At 54.8% G+C, this 16,857-nt stretch overlaps 1 protein-coding gene across 3 annotated transcripts in view; it reads right to left on the reverse strand.

The window, feature by feature from the left end:
- Positions 1–16,857, reverse strand: part of Sh3pxd2a (SH3 and PX domains 2A) — a 225,410-nt gene that overhangs the window by 59,637 nt on the left and 148,916 nt on the right. The window contains exon 7 of one of the 3 annotated variants that reach the window (XM_047552631.1): positions 3,615–3,659. The exons of the other annotated variants lie outside the window; for them this stretch is intronic. Within the exon in view, the coding sequence (XP_047408587.1) occupies positions 3,615–3,659 (45 nt within the window). The remainder of the gene's footprint in view (positions 1–3,614; positions 3,660–16,857) is intronic. 3 annotated transcript variants of the gene reach the window in all.

Here is a 16,857-nt window from a genome sequence, read left to right on the forward strand (position 1 = left end):
GTATTCAAGAGAGACTGCAGTGTGGGCTTCTTGCTGACCCTTGCTACCTCTGCTGAGCAGACCCTAGCACCCATTAGGTGGTGGACGCTCTGTGTGAAGTGAATGATCTGGGAAGACACAGGACAGAGGGATCTGGCGGTTTGTTGAGTCGATCCAGGCCTCTCCTACGAGCAGGGGAAAACCAGATAACGGAACTGGAAGACAGAAGTGGGAGATGGGGAAACTAAGGCAAAGAGGAGCTGGCGCTCCCAGACTGTGGCGACAGGATGCCGGAGAGGACAAAGAGGAGATGCTGGCAAGTGGATCACATCAGCTCATTTTGATCCAAGCCAAGAAAAATCTGAGGCAAGATTCCAAAGTGGAAGAAAATCTACTCCCAGCCCCTCCCCCGCAGCCTCTGGAAAATTGGTCTGGAGCCTTCTGAAGGCCGGCACTCGGGGACACAGGTAGGGGAGAACGTCCGTCAGCTACAGGACGTGGATAGGCTGCAGCTTTTCCTGGAGGCTACTCGGAAGGTTGTGGGACAGACACAGAAAGAAACCTTGTCCTTCCTGCCGCCCTCCCCTCCCCCAACACAGGCCCCTGGCTTGCCCTCTCTGGCATCTGGGGTGGGGGACAGGCGCCAGGAGCAGGTATCCAGATGAGAAACTGCTTGGTGGGCCAGGCGGCCGGTGGGCAGTGATGTCATCCAGAGGCGGCTCTGGATCCCCTCCCAGCCACAGCTTGGAAAACTGGGGGCTGGAGGAGTCTGCCCAGAGGAGGGAGCAGAGGGGAGGAGGAGGGAGCCTCTTGTGTTCAGATGAAAAGGGTTTGGCAGAGGCAGGAGGAGGGCTGGACCCCTTCTAGAGAGCAGAGCCTTCCCCAGGTTGGAAGGGGACTTTGTAGAGTCTCGGTCAGAGGCAGACCTTGTGCTGGGCCTGCTGGGGCTCTGGGAGGTCCCTGGGATCCCTGTCCTTCCCTTGCCTCACACCTGTATTCCTCCAACACCCACCTGGCTGGAACCCTGGCTCCTGCTCAACGCTGGCTGCCAACTTATACTTCTAAGCTAGGCCTCTGCCAAGTCAGTCCCCTGCTCCAATGTCTTCAATGGCTCCCTGTTACCTACAGAATAAAGGTCGAATTCAAGCCTGATCTTTCCTGCGATCTAAGCTCGAGTTCCCTGACACCCCACACCATTTCGTGCAACATTCATGATTCCAAACGCATGTATGGAGCACCTACTGTGTGCCAATGACAACATTTTATGAAAGTTCTGACTTAGCCTTTGCTGTAGCCCCTGCCCCTGCCTGGAAGACCTTCCCTTCTTTCTGCCAATCCCAATTCTCCCCCAGCATTTCTGCCCCTGCAGAAGACTCCCTCATCACCCTAGCCACAGTGCCCCCTCCTGTTTTCTCCTGGACTTTCTGTTGGCCATGGCTGCCCAACCAGACTGTGTGCTTCATTCCACAGTCTCCACGATGAGCCGTGACACCCCAGAACAGGTGCCATAGAATAGGACACAATCATTATGAGATCCGTCCATGCAAAAGCTTAGGGTCTGAGGTTCAGTCCTGCTTTACCTTTGGTTTCGTTTGTTTGTTATTTCCATAATCGCAGAGTGCTGGGGACTCGAACCCGGGCCTCCAGCATGAGAGACAGGCATTCTACGAGATGGGCTATATGGCCTGCACTCCTGCTTTACCTTTACTTGCTCTGGACCCCAGGGAGGACACTTAACCTCTCTGAGATGTAGCTTACTCACTGCACACAGGGATAACAGCAGGACCTCGTGGCTGTTCTGAGCGTGGAGAGAAGTTACAGAGGTTTAAGTCCCATGTAAACTGTAGACAGCCAGCAAAAAAGCAAACAGAGGGAATGGAGGATCACAGGGAGCCAAGGACATCCTGGTTCTGCAGAGCCTCGGAACCAGCAGGCAGCTCAGGGGAGGGCCACAGGCACCAAGAGCAGGGTGAGAAGGGAGGCCCAGGGCTGGGTCCCCGCGACATGCCTCTCCCATATCCTCCTCCAGGCAGGCAACCAGCACTTGCCAGCTGGAAAGAGCCAGATCAGAGCTCACTGGGCCCACTCTGGGGTGGATGCCAGACTAAGCAGCCCGGACCCTTATCTGTTAGAATCTCTAGCACCAGCCAGTCACCTCTGAGCTTCCTGTCTCACAGAATTCTCCAACTTTCCAGGCAGGGACACCAAGGCTGAGAAACCTGCTGACTCGCCTCAGACCCCCAACCCTGACTCCTCCCAGCCAAACTGCCTCTCCTGGGTCTCTGACTCCAAGCAACGGGGCTCCTCCTTAAGAAGACAGGCCCTGTGGTGGCCTCTACCTTAGGATCCCCATTACCCTCCCAACCCTGGGCATGCCACCAAAGCCCCTCCAGCCCCTCGAAAGTGGTTCTTCCCAGGCTGCACTGGGCCTGCTGGTCTCTCAGCTATACGTTTGGTGAATAAAATGTATTGCTATGGGCCAAGTGGCTCACTGGCTCATGCAGAGGGGAAAAAGGGACAGGCGCCCAGTGATTAGCTCAGGCCCCAGCCCCTCGTCACAGGGAACACCAGAAGGATGATTGCAAGGGAAGCGGGCCCTCCCCTCCCCACTGCCTCCTCTTCTCCTGGCCCCTCTCCCGGGACTTCGGCCTCCCATTCCCTGCCAACAGCTGTGGTGGGGAGGGCTGAGGCCTGGGCTTTAAGCCCTGGAGCCGGCCCAGCCCCCTCTGACCCTCGATGCTTCTGCTTTTCCTCCAAGCCCCCAGCCTGAATCTCTGCTCTTAGAGATGAAGGGGCCCCATGGAAGACCATTCTGGAAAACCCATCCCTCCCTTGATCATCTCTCTAGGCACTGAAAATCCTGCTGTTCAGGTTTTGATGCCATTGTGCAGCAAGACCAAAGGCTAAAGGCAAGTCCCTGACCCATGGCCCAGTTCTGCCCAGATGCAGGCCAAGGCCCCTGTCCCTGAGGGCCATGTGGGCCAGGCAGGCCAAAGCCTTGAGAACCCCCAGGCTAGAGGCAGCTTCAAGATCTGGATTGCTGGGTCCTGGGAGCTGTGATCCACCCTCTGTCACAGTCACAGGACAGCCCCCCATGCTCTGTCCCAAATCACCAGCTCCCCACCGAGATCTCTGGAAACCAGGCTTGGCATAGGTGACCTCAGCTCCCTGCCTCTGGTTTAACTACCTGAGGTGAGATGAGTCACCTTCGGCTGTCCCACCCCTCTCACCAGGCAGCCCACGAGATAATGCTGAAGAGAACAGCAGCCCACCATGGCCCAAGCGCCTTCTGTGTGCCAGGATCCCCAAGGTGGCGTTCCACCCGCCCAGGGAGGTCAGGCAAGCCGCCCAAGGCGCACAGCCAGGACGTGGCAGAGCTGGGCTTCAACCCACACACCCTGCGGCCGCAGCACATCTGCTGAGCAGCACCCCACAAAGGGCTCCCAGGCTGGACCTGAGCACTGAAAAGGGGTAGCCTGGCAGGCAGAGGGCACAGGGAATGCTAGAGGCTGCCGACAAAGGCTGCCACACGTCACAGGAAGCATGCGGCAAGGAGCCCGCGGGCACCGGCCCCGGAGCATGCGCGCTGGGACACGTGTTCGCATGCACGCACGCTCATGCACACCGAGCAGTACCTGTCGAGTCCTTCTTGGGAGACTCAGTCCAGCTGGATAGCCACACTTCAGAGTCCCCGAGAGCAAGCAGCAGGGGAGGAGAACCAGAGGAGAGAGAACCGTTAGGCAGGCAGGAGGTCCACCTCGAGTGGCGAGTGGCGGCAGGCGCCGCTGGATCGGCAGCCGTGGGCGGAAGGCGGGGGAGGGGAGGGGAGTGATTTCCTGGCCCTGGGATGGCTGCTGGGCGTGGGCCTGTGTGATTACAGAGGCTGGGACCGGGATAATGAGGTGTCTGTCGAAACGCAGGAATCCTCTGGAGCGCAGAGTCCTGCGCAGGGCCTCCCTGCAGTGGGACCCTCTGGTTATCAAGCCCTGGAGCAGCCAGCCTTGTTCCTTCTCTGGGGCCACGTGGGTGGCTGACCCCGCAGGGCTCCCGAGATTCTGGTGAGCTAACAGGCTGAGCAGCCGGGACCCAGAACCTCAAATGTAAGGGTTGGGGCACTCAAGGCCAGGCTCCAGGTTCTGGGGTACCACATCAACTAGGTATCCCTGCTCAGCTCTTGCCACAGTCCCACCCACTGAGGGACACAGGCCCTAGAAAGTGGAAGGAAGTCTCCCTCACAGAGCCTCATTCCTGGCTCTGACCCTGAGAGGCAATTCTAGAGACCAGGACATGAGGGCTCTATTCCAGGTTCAGATAGTGGTATCCTATGTGGGCCTCAGTTTCCTCACCTGTGAAATGGGGTTAAGTTGTCCTGTCAAGAAGGAGCAAGAATCAAAGCACCACAGAACACCTGATTATGAGATGTGACACCATTAACGGCCTGAGACAGAAAGCTCTTGGTCTAATCACTGGTGTGAATATTTTTAGAACATTAGAGGCTGCCACATAAAGATCCTGGGTGCTGTCTGCCCCCAGAGACTCGTTTACTTCCTGTAACAACCCCATGAGGTGGCACACATCTGTGGACCCATCTTGCAGACAGGAGCCATTCAGATAGGGGACGTAAGTGAGCCAAGTTCCCAGGCCTGGCGGCAACCCAGGGCTAATACTTTCTCTGCTGGGCTGTTCATCACCTCCAAGGAGCAGAGCGCTGGCTGCTGTGGGGACGACTGTTGGAAAACATGGAGATGCAAGGCTGAGAGCAAACCCTTGCACCGAGCTGTCGCAGAAAGCAGCCTGATCCCTTCACAGATAGTAACAATAAACAGCAGCTAACATTTATATAGCACTTACTGTCTGCCAAGCTTTGTACCAATACTTTCCATAGAGTAACACATTTATTTTTCACAAGAAACCTACAGTGATAGGTACTATTATTCCCTCCCTTTTGCAGATGAAGAAACCAGACCAGAGAGGTTAAGTAACTTGCCCAAGGCTGCACCTCCTAGTGTCCACCTCTTATAGGGACACAGACCTTGGGCAATCAGAGCTTGATGCCACTTACCATTTAAAGCACCCCTCCCTTGCTGAGCAAGCTTCCTTCTAATTGTAGACTGACTTTCCACAGAGAAATGGGAAGCTGGCCCTTCCAGATTGCATGGTAAGCCCACAAACTGGGGCTCTGTGGAGAGGTTCAGGGAGGCCTCTGGAGTCTGACTGCCTGGGCTCAAATCCAGGCTCTGTCCCTTTGAGGAAGTTACGAACCTCTCTGATCCTTTCCTGATCTTGTTGAACTTGGGGTGAGGCGACACACTTCCCTCCAGATTGCTGTGAGGATTAAATGAGGCAGTACATCACAGGGCCCTGCACGGTGCCCAGAGAGTGTGAGCTGCCACTGGCCATATCTACCCGGAGTGTGTTCGAATACGCCTGGCTCCCTGGGTTGCAAAGATGAAAACCAGAAGGCATTCACTACTGTACGTGCCAACACTGGCACCTGGGCCCAAATATTTCCCCCCAGTCATGCTTAGACATCAGGTCAGCTGAATAGGGGTCAAGGGATGACCAGGGTTAGAGTTGCAGCCAGAGCCTGTCCCTAGGCCTGGCAGCCAGCAGGCGCCTTGGGCAGTAGGAGTGGTGCTGGTGCAGTGACCCAGCCCTGGCACAGGCAGGGCAAGCAAGATGCACCCAGGCCCTCCGAGGTCTAAGCTGCCTGAGCTCTGAGCGTGGGGCTTTCCTGTCGAGTGCCCACATCTTGCGAGGGTTCCAACTTCCGACTGCTCTATCCTGAGATGTGGCTGCGTGGGCGGCCCAACCAGCAGGGCCAAGTCACGCCCATGGGCAGGCTAGTGCCCAGCTGGCCCTGCCAGCCCTATGCTACCCAGCTAAGAGGTCACCCACAGCCCTTCCACCTCCGATGGTGTTCCCACTCCGTACCTTCCTTTTGGGGTTCCTCATGAGGAAATGCTTTGGGAAAGACTGACCTCTCTGAGTGAAGCCAGGGAAGGCTTTTTCCCCAGGCCTGGAGAACCCACTAGAACAGGAGTCTGCAAGGAGCCAAAGAGCATTTTAGGCTTTGGGGCCTCTGTGGAGACCCCCTACTATGCCTGTGCAAATACAGCCACCAATGGAATGGGAAGCGGTGAGCGGGCTGTTCCTGAGCGTTATCCACGGAACCACGTGGTGGGCCGGGCCTGGTCGAGGGGCAGACAACCTGAGCTCGTGTCTGTCCCCTGGACCCCTGTAAGCAGGCCTTCCTTCCCCTGTCCCCAGTGGAAAACGGGAAGCAGACCAGAAACGAGCCTATCTTTCTAAAAGAAAAGCTTTATGAAAGATGATACTTTTCCCAGTCCCGTGGACGTGCAAAATCAATCCGGTTCCACGCCCCCGCTTTGGAGTCCCTTCTCTCCAGGCCACCCTAGCAAGCCCTCTCCCCGGGTGGGAAGGAGCCCTTCCGCTTCCTTACAATGAAGAGGAGAGCCCCTGGCTCGCGGGCCCTGGCTGTCTGGCCAGAAGGCAGAGCAGGCGGCTGGCGCAGGGCTGGGAAAACGGAGATGGAGAGACAGCGAGAAGGGGCGAGCGGGCCAGAGGGCGCAGTGGAGGAGCAGCTGTGACCGACACAAACCAACTGCCTTCTGTCCTCCCCCTGTCTCCACCTCCCTTTCCTCTGGTGACAAAGAACCAAAGGCCCTACAGAACAGGGTCATGGGCCTGCTGGGAAACAAGGGGCACTGGACTGGGAATCTGCATGAGGGGTCTTGCCTATAACCAGCTGTGTTACTTTGGGTAGGTGGCTTAACTCCTCTGAACCTCCATGCTCGTATTGTCAAATTAAGCATTTGGGCATACTGATCTCTAAGGTAGCCGGCAGATGTTCTAGACTTCCCAGGAGAAACCTGGTAGTCTCCACAACACCAGTGTACTCAGCTGAACCAAATCTTTTCAGAGACAGAGATCACTTTCCACAGAAAACTACCTGGGCGTGGGCTCAAAGTAAGGAAACCCAAGTTCAAAACAGATCTCTCAAGAGGCACCGAGCAGAAATGGGGAGCAAGATTAAGAAAAGCCTGGTTCATGTGCTCAGCTCACCCTGCCGCTGCTGCTTGCTGACTTGGGGGCATCTAGTAAGTCTCTGAGCTTCTTTTCCTTCCCTAGTGTGGGCTTGAAAATACCTACTATGCTTTCTTCATATGGATGTGTGTGTGGTGGCACAAGCCTGTAATCCCAGGTACTCGGGAGGCTGAGGCGGGAGGCCCCCAAGTTCGAGACCAGCCTGGGCAAGTTAGCAAGACCCTGTCTCAAAATAAAAAATAAAAAGGGCTGGGGACATGGCTTAGTGGTAGAGCATATCTGGACTCGATTCCAGTATTGGTGGGGGACTGAAATGACCCACTGCCCGTGAGAGGTTGTGGAGTGGAGAGAATGAGCTTTCTGGGACACGGAGGGGAACAGGGACAAAGCTGGTGCAAAATCTGTGGGTTCCTGGGAGGTAGAGGCATGGGGATGTGTCCCCCCTCAGCTACCCCATGACAATCACACTCCTGTCAGCATTCCTCCTGGCTGACAAGGTTATAGGGGACCCCAGGTGCATGCAGGTCATGGCCAGATTGGGGACCTGAGGGTGCTTCGACGCTGATCCCCATTCTTGCCAGGCCCAGCTGACAAGAAAGCAAAGGACCACACTACACGTGCCTGACTTTAGAGAGGCTCCCAGGACAACCCTGCCTGGCCAGACCGAGTCTGGGGGAACCCTTCAGTTTCCCGATACGGCTTCCTTTAACCTCGAGTAACTCCAGAGCACTGGGAACTGGGCTCAATTACCCAAATCTAGTCCTGAGCCACGTTTCTGGGAATGCTTCCCTGGTGTAAGGCAAGTTCCACCATCCAAACTAATAAATCTAGAGCAGGCTGTGAGCCCAGATGGGAGACACAGGAGTGAGCACGGCGGAGGCCCAAACCCCGTGGAGAAAGAAAGCGAACTGAGGGCTCAAGGGACCAGGCAGGGGCACCCCTTGCCAGCTTCCACAGCCCCACCCTCGGGTCCTGGAGGGGAAGGCACACCTCCCCTGTCTGCTGTGCCCTCCCTCCTGCAGGACCCCCCCTCCCTGGGCATTCTTACAGGCAGCCTTGAACTGGCTTCTGAATAACCGCTGTACCCTGGTCCTTTCCGCCTATGGCACAATGGCACTCTGTGTGGGGCTGGGCTTCTTGTTTCCTGCAGACCCCACCTGCTTCTTTTTCTTTCTGACGAGGCCACCAGGGATCCCAGCCACCGCTTTCAGGTCATCGACTACAGAGGGTCTATCAGCAGCTAGCCTCAGTAGTTAGTAGCAGCAACAGTTGTTCCTTCCAGTGGGGTCCCTTTTTTGTGGCGGGCACTGTTCTTATACCATCCGGGGTAAACCATGGCGTGAATTAGGATGGCCAAGCCGGAAAACACGTCTTTCAATCCAAACTCACCTGGGTGCGAGCTTGCAGTGGTTCACTTATTTGGTGTGTGCTGTGGCTTGTGGGTCTGAAATGCGTGTTTAAATGTGACTGCCACGGTGGTCCTGTTGGAAGCGGGGGTCTCGGGGAGGGGTCTGGTTTGTGGGGATGGGATAGAGCCTTTCCCTAGGAATGGGCTAGCTACTGTCAGTCCCGCCCCTTTTCTCTCCTGCACCTTCTGCTTTCCACCATGAGTTGAAGTCCCAGATGTGGCTCCCTGATGACGGACTTCCCAGCCTCCAGAACCCAGTAAATCTCTTTTCTTTATAAATTACCCAGTCTCAGGTATCCTGATACAGCAACAGAAAATGGACTAAGGTAGCATGTGTGTGAGCTGCTTCTCACAGGGGAAGCTCTGTGAAGCTTATGTTAGCATGAGTGGCAGCCGCCATCTGGCCGTAAGTACTTAGAGCAGGAAAACATAATGCCCTTGCACCAGAGGGTGAGGGGTTAATGCTGCCATAGCAGCAGCTCCGCCCAGGCCCTGCCTCCTACCCACGTCCTCGTCCTCGAGGACGGCTGGTTTCATGGAGGTGTGCAGTCACCTATGGTCTCATGCTTAGAAGGGCCTTGGGCTGGTTTAATGCTCCTCTGTCCCAGGGTTGAAATCATTCACAATTTATGAACAAGAGGCCCTGTGTTTTCATTTTGCAGTGGGCCCCACAAATTATGTAGTTGGTTATACCCAAGGCCTGAGGGTCCTGGGCCACAGACTTCTGACCTAAACGAATAGAGTACTTAAGAGGAGAGTTAGTCGGGCTGCATTTCTGCTGGATATCTCTGAAAGACAAAAAGCAAATCCCCAGTGCTCGTCTCCAGACTCCCCACTCTCTGCCACATCCCTGGCTTCTTGGGGGTACCTTAAGGCTGAAAAGACCATGTTAGGAATCAGGACCAGAAACAGGAAGACATTGGCCAAAGATCACACAGCAAGTGAGCAGTAAGGCTGCGGACAGATTATGCCCCACTCACTTAACACCATGCTACACATGGTGCTCAACGTTTTATGGGCATTACCTTCTTTAATTCTTACAACAATCTGCATTTTACAGGTGAGGAATGTGAAGCCCGGAGAAATCAAGGTTCTTTCCCAAGGTCCTACAGCAAGGAAGTGATGGTGTCAGTCTTGGGCTGAAGCAGGCTGGCTGGGAACTGGGATCCAGGGGCCCTAATGGAGGACATTATTTTCTGGATCCTCCCCAGTCACTGGCTAAGACCTTATTTATTTCTGCTGTGCCTCTCTTTGTAAATGCAGCCATATTCCTATTCATTGTGCGCTCAGCAAGAAAAGGCCTCCCCCCTTTCCCCAGAGTGTTGCCTTTCCCAGAATCCAGGGTACATGTGGGGGCAGCCCAACCCCGGACAGGAATGCACCCCGACCCTCTGGCCGCTGAGCTATGCAGTCAGGAACAGTCAGTTTCCCTGTCAGGTGGGAACAGGGTGCAGAGGGGGCTGGGCCTGGAGCCACCCACAGCCCCTGAGGGACTAAGTTCAAGGGCACCTGCCTAGTCCAGGGATGGACCAGAAGGGATGGAGAGGCGGGGTCAGCCCCGGGGAGCACTGCAGCTGCCTAGGGGGCCGCCCTGGTGGGGGCAGCAGACAGGCCGCACGGTGCCGGGCAGAGCGGAAGCTTCCCTGTTAGACAGGTGCTGGGGCTGGTCGAAGGCAGCGTGGGTGGATGGCGGGGCGCTGCGCGGGGAGGTAGGCGGTGCAGGCCTCTGCTCCCAGCAGCTGCTGCATGACCCCACGGCAGCCCCTGGGGTGGCGGCCTCCCCCTTGGTTCTCAGGTTCTCACCTCGCCCTACTCCGCCAGGGTGTTTGTGTGTGGAAGAGACAAACTCAACACTGCGCAGAGTTCCAAGACCCCAGCCACCCGCCTCCCTGGGGTGGTCTGCCTTGGTGGTCCTCCCCACTTACTGGGATGCACCCCCCACTACCCCACCCACCAGCTCCCTGAGAAGCCCCAGCCCAAGCCCAGTACACATGCTCACACCGAGGAAGAGGCAGGCTGAAGCCAACAGCTGCTGGGCCCCAGCCCCACAGTCCTGCCTGCCTGCTCCAGGCAGGTTCGCCTTTATGGGAGGGACCTGGGAGGGAGCAACGGAGCCAGTGGAGGTGCCCTCAGTGCCCTAGAGACATTCCCATCCCAGACTGAAAAGGAGAGGGTCTTCAGAAGACCCTCTTGTTCTCAGATCATCAATGAATCAACTCCAGCTATTCAACAAGTCAGTTGCACACACAGCTGGGGGCCTTGCTTTGGACCACCTGACTGTACATGTAGCACAGCAGTGGGGACACACACCTTCCCACGGGTTCCTGTCGGCTTCAAGAGTCCTGTTGGCTTGGGGAGATAGCCTGGTTCCTCAGTCGCCTGCCTGGCACTGTTAGGGCCACCACAAAAGTGATTCCTTTTTCCCCAGGGCTGCCCAGACTCAGGAGGAGGCAGGCTGCTCTTGGTAGCCCACGGCCAAGCCCTGGAGGCTGAGCCTGTATAACTGGGCCGCCTTTGGGGCAAGGCTCCCGAGGTTGCAGCTGACACCTGGCTGGACGCTGGCAGCAACTAAAGCAGGTCAGGCATGCAGATGAGGGTCAGCGTCCGGGGCAGAGCTCATTCCTGAGCAGAGACTGCAGACGCCACTCCTCCCTGTGCCTGATTCCCTCATCTTGCCCTTGTTCACTATTTCAATTGGTTGCAGAATGTCTGGTTAGGACCAGAGTCCTAGCAAGTGTCTGGTACATAGTAGGTGCTTAATAAAAATCTGTTGAACCTCTAGGTAGACCTTAAGTTCCTTCAGGTCTGAATGCTGTCCACACCTCACAACACCTTGAAGACGGGAGTTGCACAATTAATCCTCAGTGGCTGCTGGGAGGATGATTGTTCAGTGACCTTGGTTCCACAGATATCAAGGGAAAATGAGACTGACCCACTGCCCAGGGCCTTCTTGGCACCTGTGGCCCTGCCCTTGCCTTTGTCTAGCCTTTGCCTTCTGTGTCTAGCTTGTGCTGGGCACAGAGGCTCACAGGAAGACCCCTAGCCTGGCAGAATAGTCTAGCAAGCTGCTGGTTTGCAGCATCTGCTTCAAAGCCTTTCAAAAGATTAAAAAGAAATTATCCATAACCAATATGGTCTCGTGGCAAGATGGATGTTGCAGGAAATTGGAGTCTGCGCAGGAGCAACTTGCTTATCTACAATGTCTGCTGGGAGCGGGACTTGGTGCAACCCCCCATGGTGTTTGCTGGGAGCCCCTGGGCCTCCCCTGCTCTGTGTGGGTCTGACCAATCCCCTGAGCTCCCTGATGCCACATAAACAGAGCTGTGCATGTGCGTGCGTGTGCGCGCAAACACACACACACACACACACACACACACATCACTGCTTGGGAAATCCCCACATCTGGCTCTCACGTGACTGAGCTATGCCCAGAAAGCCGCAGCCGAGAGGCCTGGAGGACGGGGGAGGGCGGAGTTAACCCTTGTGCACCACAGTGCAGGGCTCTGGCTGATGCTGAGCTTCCACCCCAGGGAGAAGCCTGGAAGGAGGCCTTGTACTTAGATGCTCCGATGGTCCTGTTCCTGGTTCATTGCACAAGCGTGGGGAGGTCAGGTCATTTCTCTGGGTCCTGCTGGTCTTCCCCTGGGATACGAAGGGCTGTTCTTTGTCCTGTCAATCCTGGTCCACCATCAACGACTTGGGGTTCTTCTGGATGGACATTCCTTCCCCAGGGGAGGCCACAGTCAGCTATCCAGTGAGTACCTCCTAGTGCCACCTGGCTGGGTGTGGGGGCCACTGTCCTATCATCGCGGTCAGGATTCATACCTTCCTTTCACAGGTGAGGACAAGCATCTCTCAGGAGACCACTAGAGGGGCCTAAAAATAAGGAGGTTGGAGGTGGCTCCTGGGGCACGTTCTCTCCCGCCGAGGTGCCACAAGTCTACCAAGCCAGCCGTCCACAACAGCACCCCTGAAACACACCACACAGTAGGTACCCCGGGGGTGTGGCACACGGGGACAGCTAGTGCTGTGACTGGCCTGATGTCTTCTGCAGAGTTGCTCCTTCCCTTTGCCCAGCTGGCTCATTTAAAACCCTGGGCGAACCAGCTGTGGGAGGGCGTGAGCGTCCTCAGCAGGTCTGTGTGCCTTGCATGGAGACTCCAGATCACTCCACCCTGGCTGTGTGTGGCACTGGTGACACTGTGTTGACACTGCTGTTGACGTGTCCACCACCCCCACCTGACTGGGAGTCCTCAGAGGACGAGGACCTCGTCATGTCCATCTTAATACCACTAGGGCTTGACAGTAAGTCCTGGCACACAGTAGGTACTTAGATGTCCATTAGACCAGCCTGGAAGGCAGCCATGGCCAGAGCCAGTAAGGCCAGCTACAGGTCTGGCAGGAGCCATCCAACGCCAGAGGAAAAGTCTAACACCAACATTCATTCAGAAACTTGCTTCCAGGCTGGGGAGATAGCTCAGTTGGTAGAATGCTTGCCTTGCAAGCACAAGGCCCTGGGTTCCATCCCCAGCACCGCAAAAAAAAAAAAAAAAAAAAAAAAAAAAAAAAGAAAGCTTCCTATCCAATCGGTTTTCAAAGGACCTCTCCCTGCCTCACACCCAGGGCAGACTGCCACTAGTGTCCACTGGCCATGGACCTAGGGAAGAAAGCACAATCCAAGTCATGGAGAAAGGTGGATCCACATGCATGCAAGGTCTCCCTGGGGGCCACTGCCAAGGCAGAGTCAGGTTAGCTTGGTCTCTCTCACTGGCCTGTTGTAACTGCTTTATAAGGACCTCACCCTCCTGCAGGACAGTTGTGTTGGAACAGACCCTGTTCCAACATAGAGGGGGCCTAAGGTTGCCCAGCACCAAGCTGGGGAGACCTTGCCTAACAGGGAAAAGCAGTCTTGGGAGACCTGGGCGGGAGGCTCCGTCTACACCCATGAGCCAGGAGCCTTGCCAAGGGGAAGGATGGGGAAGAGGCACCAATTCTTCTTTCTGAGCTTGGGGACCTGAAGGAACTCCCGACAAGGTCCCGCTGCCTCGGTGCAAGACTCCAGCTCTCACGTGAACTAAATCCATCTTCCTGCCAGATGCTTCGGTCACACGTGGAAACAAGATCCAGAGGGCAAAGCAAAGGCAGTCGGGGAAAAGCATTCTTTTTTTGTTTTTTTCCCCTTGCAAACTTCTAAGTTTTCCTAAATCTTTGGAAAAAAAACTTTTTTGCCTTCACATTTTAAAACTGACCGATTACAGACAGGCCCTGGGCCAACTAAGTTACACATGCCACATTTCTGTTTCTAAACAAAGTAACTTTAGATCAGAAAAAGGTGCTAAAACAATAAGTAATGCACATTTTCCCCAAACCTTTGTTTTTCCATTGGCTTCACCATTTCTGGAAATGCTGCCCTGTTGTCACATGTCTGTGACCCAGAAGGCTGAAGGCAGGAACAAGTTGCTTTCTGGCCGAGGGCCACGGTGGGAAGCGTTTCTTTGCTGGACCACAAGTTGGGTGTCTCCTCCCCACGGGAACAAAACCTTGTGGGTTTTAAATAAAAGGCAGACGGAGACTCGTCACTGCCTCCTGATGAGGCCAGATGGGAAGGCCCCTCAGACGGCCATTTGCCAAGGCCCCAAATGCTGGCCTGGCGTTTCAGGGAGAAGAAGCTTAGAACTCTGTCCTCTGACAGGTCCCATGGTCCTGCCCCTCCAGTCCCCTCCTGACTCAGGGGATAACTGGAAGCATTTTCAGAGTAGCCCTGTCCGTCCGGTCACAATCCCATCTTGAGGACGCCAGCCCTCCTGCCACCTCGCTGCCTGTCTTCCCTGAACGTGGTGATGGACGCACATCTAGAAGGTAACCCTGGGCTTGGTTTCGGAATCCTGGGGAGCCTGACAAAAATGCAGCTGTCACCCCAGAGATGCTGACCCCGTGGCCTGGGTAGCACGGGGCTCTGCGTTTCAGCGAGCGGGCTCAGGACTCTGCGGTACACACCTTCCCTTCTAGACCAGCGCCCTACTTTGCCAGCAGTGACGGGGGCAAGCGGGCAGAGGGAACCAAGGCTTGAGGCTCGCTGCCTCTTCCTGGGACTCCAGGAGGGGGAAGCACTCTGCCCTGCCCTGCCCTGCCCTGCCCTGCCCTGCCCAGGCTCTGAGTGTCCAAGCCAGTCGGGCAGAGGACGTCGTGGCGCACACACACGTGAGCGGCATCACTTTCTCCATCGCATCACTGCCACATGGGCTGGCCGTGGAGTTGCCAAACCAATCAGCCTCCTTTCATTTCCAATTAGATGACTTTGAACTCCAGGGGTGACATCAGGCTGAGGACCCAGTGCCATGAAAATAAAAACTGTTTAAAAACACCACCCCGGGTGAGAGGTGCCAGAAGCCCGTGCCTTTACAAGACACGCTTGCTCTGGGGATGGGCGGTGGAAGGGTTCCAGGAAGGTCTTGGCCATGTTCACCAAGCAGCCTGGGCCTTTCCTGCTGAGGATGGTGGCTCAGGCAGACAAGGGAACCCTGGAGATTGCTTTGAAAGGCCCCACGTCCAGCGGCTAGTCTCCTCAAGGCTTCCTTTCGAGAGTCATCTCCTGCCACCCCTTCCCCAGGAGCCTCGTCACCCCTGCCAGGATAAACCCTTCTCCTTTCTTCAAACTTCTCAAATTCAGGCTGGGGATGTGGCTCAGGGGTAGCGCCCTTGCCTAGCATGCCTGAAGCCCTGGTTCAATCCCCAGCACCACTCAAAAAAGTTCTGGATCTCCTTCTAGCCCCATGCCTGTGCTCACGACAGTCTCTCCCACCAGGGGATGCTGCCACACTCTGCAGATCACCCCAGTTTCCTGCACCCTTCTCCAGTCTTCCCCTACACCTGTGGATCAGAGCCCTCCTGCCTGGTTCTTGGGAATCCTGAGCATGTCCTGCCCTCTCGGGTGTACTCCATGGGCCAGCCCAAGAAACACATAGGAGAGAGGAAGACCTCATGGGGCCCGAACGCTGGGGAAAGGCAGGCTGCTGCTGGCAGCTTGTCTCTGTCCATCTCCTCTGCAGCTGATGAGCAGGTTGGGTCCAGAAGGAGATGGAGCTGGTTCTGTCCTGTGCCCTGCTGGGCCATTCATCTTAGGGGAGAAAGAGCCCAGAGGCCTCCAGGCCTGCTCGCTCTGCCTCACGATGGCCCTCCACCTATTCCAGCAGCTGCTGGGACCTGCAGCAGACCATACCCCTGGCTAGCAGCAGCCCTTCTCTTATTTGCATGGGTAAGAGGAGGGTGGGACTAACTTCTTCAGATAGAGGAATTTTTAATAGTAGCCAGTACTTAAGGGTGGGTCTCATTCTAAGCAAATCCACTTCATTAAAAGCCAAACCAATTTAAGAAAGGAGATTATGGGGATATTAGTCATGCCTTGCAAAGGGACTCTTTACCCTGTTAAGAATTTCCTTGTGAAACTATCAGCAATGCGAAGAGAGAGCTTACAGAGTGGGAGAAAATCTTTGCCACTCATACTTCAGATAGAGCACTAATTTCCAGAATCTATAAAGAACTCAAAAAACTCTACACCAAGAATACAAATAACCCAATCAACAAATGGGCTAAGGATATGAACAGACACTTCACAGAAGATCTACAAGCAATCAACAAACATATGAAAAAATGTTCAACATCTCTAGTAATAAAAGAAATGCAAATCAAAACCACCCTAAGATTCCATCTCACCCCAATTAGAATGGTGATTATCAAGAACACAAGCAACAATAGGTGTTGGTGAGGATGTGGGGAAAAAGGTACACCCATACATTGCTGGTGGGGCTGCAAATTAGTGCAGCCACTCTGGAAAGCAGTGTGGAGATTCCTTAGAAAACTTGGAATGGACCCACCATTTGACCCAGCTATCCCACTCCTCGGCCTATACCCAAAGGACTTAAAATCAGCATACTACAGAGATACAGCCACATCAATGTTCATAGCTGCTCAGTTCACAATAGCCAGACTGTGGAACCAACCTAGGTGTCCTTCAATTGATGAATGGATAAAGAAACTGTGGTATATATATATATATATATATACACAATGGAATATTACTCAGCTATAAAGAATAATAAAATTATGGCCTTTGCAGGCAAATGTATGAAATTGGAGAATATCATGCTAAGTGAGATAAGCCAATCTCAAAAATCCAAAAGACGAATGATCTCACTGATAAGTGGATGACGACACATAATGGGGGGTGGGAGGGTGGCAAGAATGGAGGAAGGAGGGACTGTATAGAGGGAAGGGAGGGGTGGGGGGAAGGAAAAAGTAACAGAATGAATCAAACATCATTACCCTATGTAAATGTATGATTACACAAATGGTATGCTGTTACTCCATGTACAAACAGAAACAACATGTATCCCATTTGTTTA

This window comes from Sciurus carolinensis, chromosome 5 (genome assembly GCF_902686445.1).
Source record: "Sciurus carolinensis chromosome 5, mSciCar1.2, whole genome shotgun sequence".
NCBI lineage: Eukaryota > Metazoa > Chordata > Mammalia > Rodentia > Sciuridae > Sciurus > Sciurus carolinensis.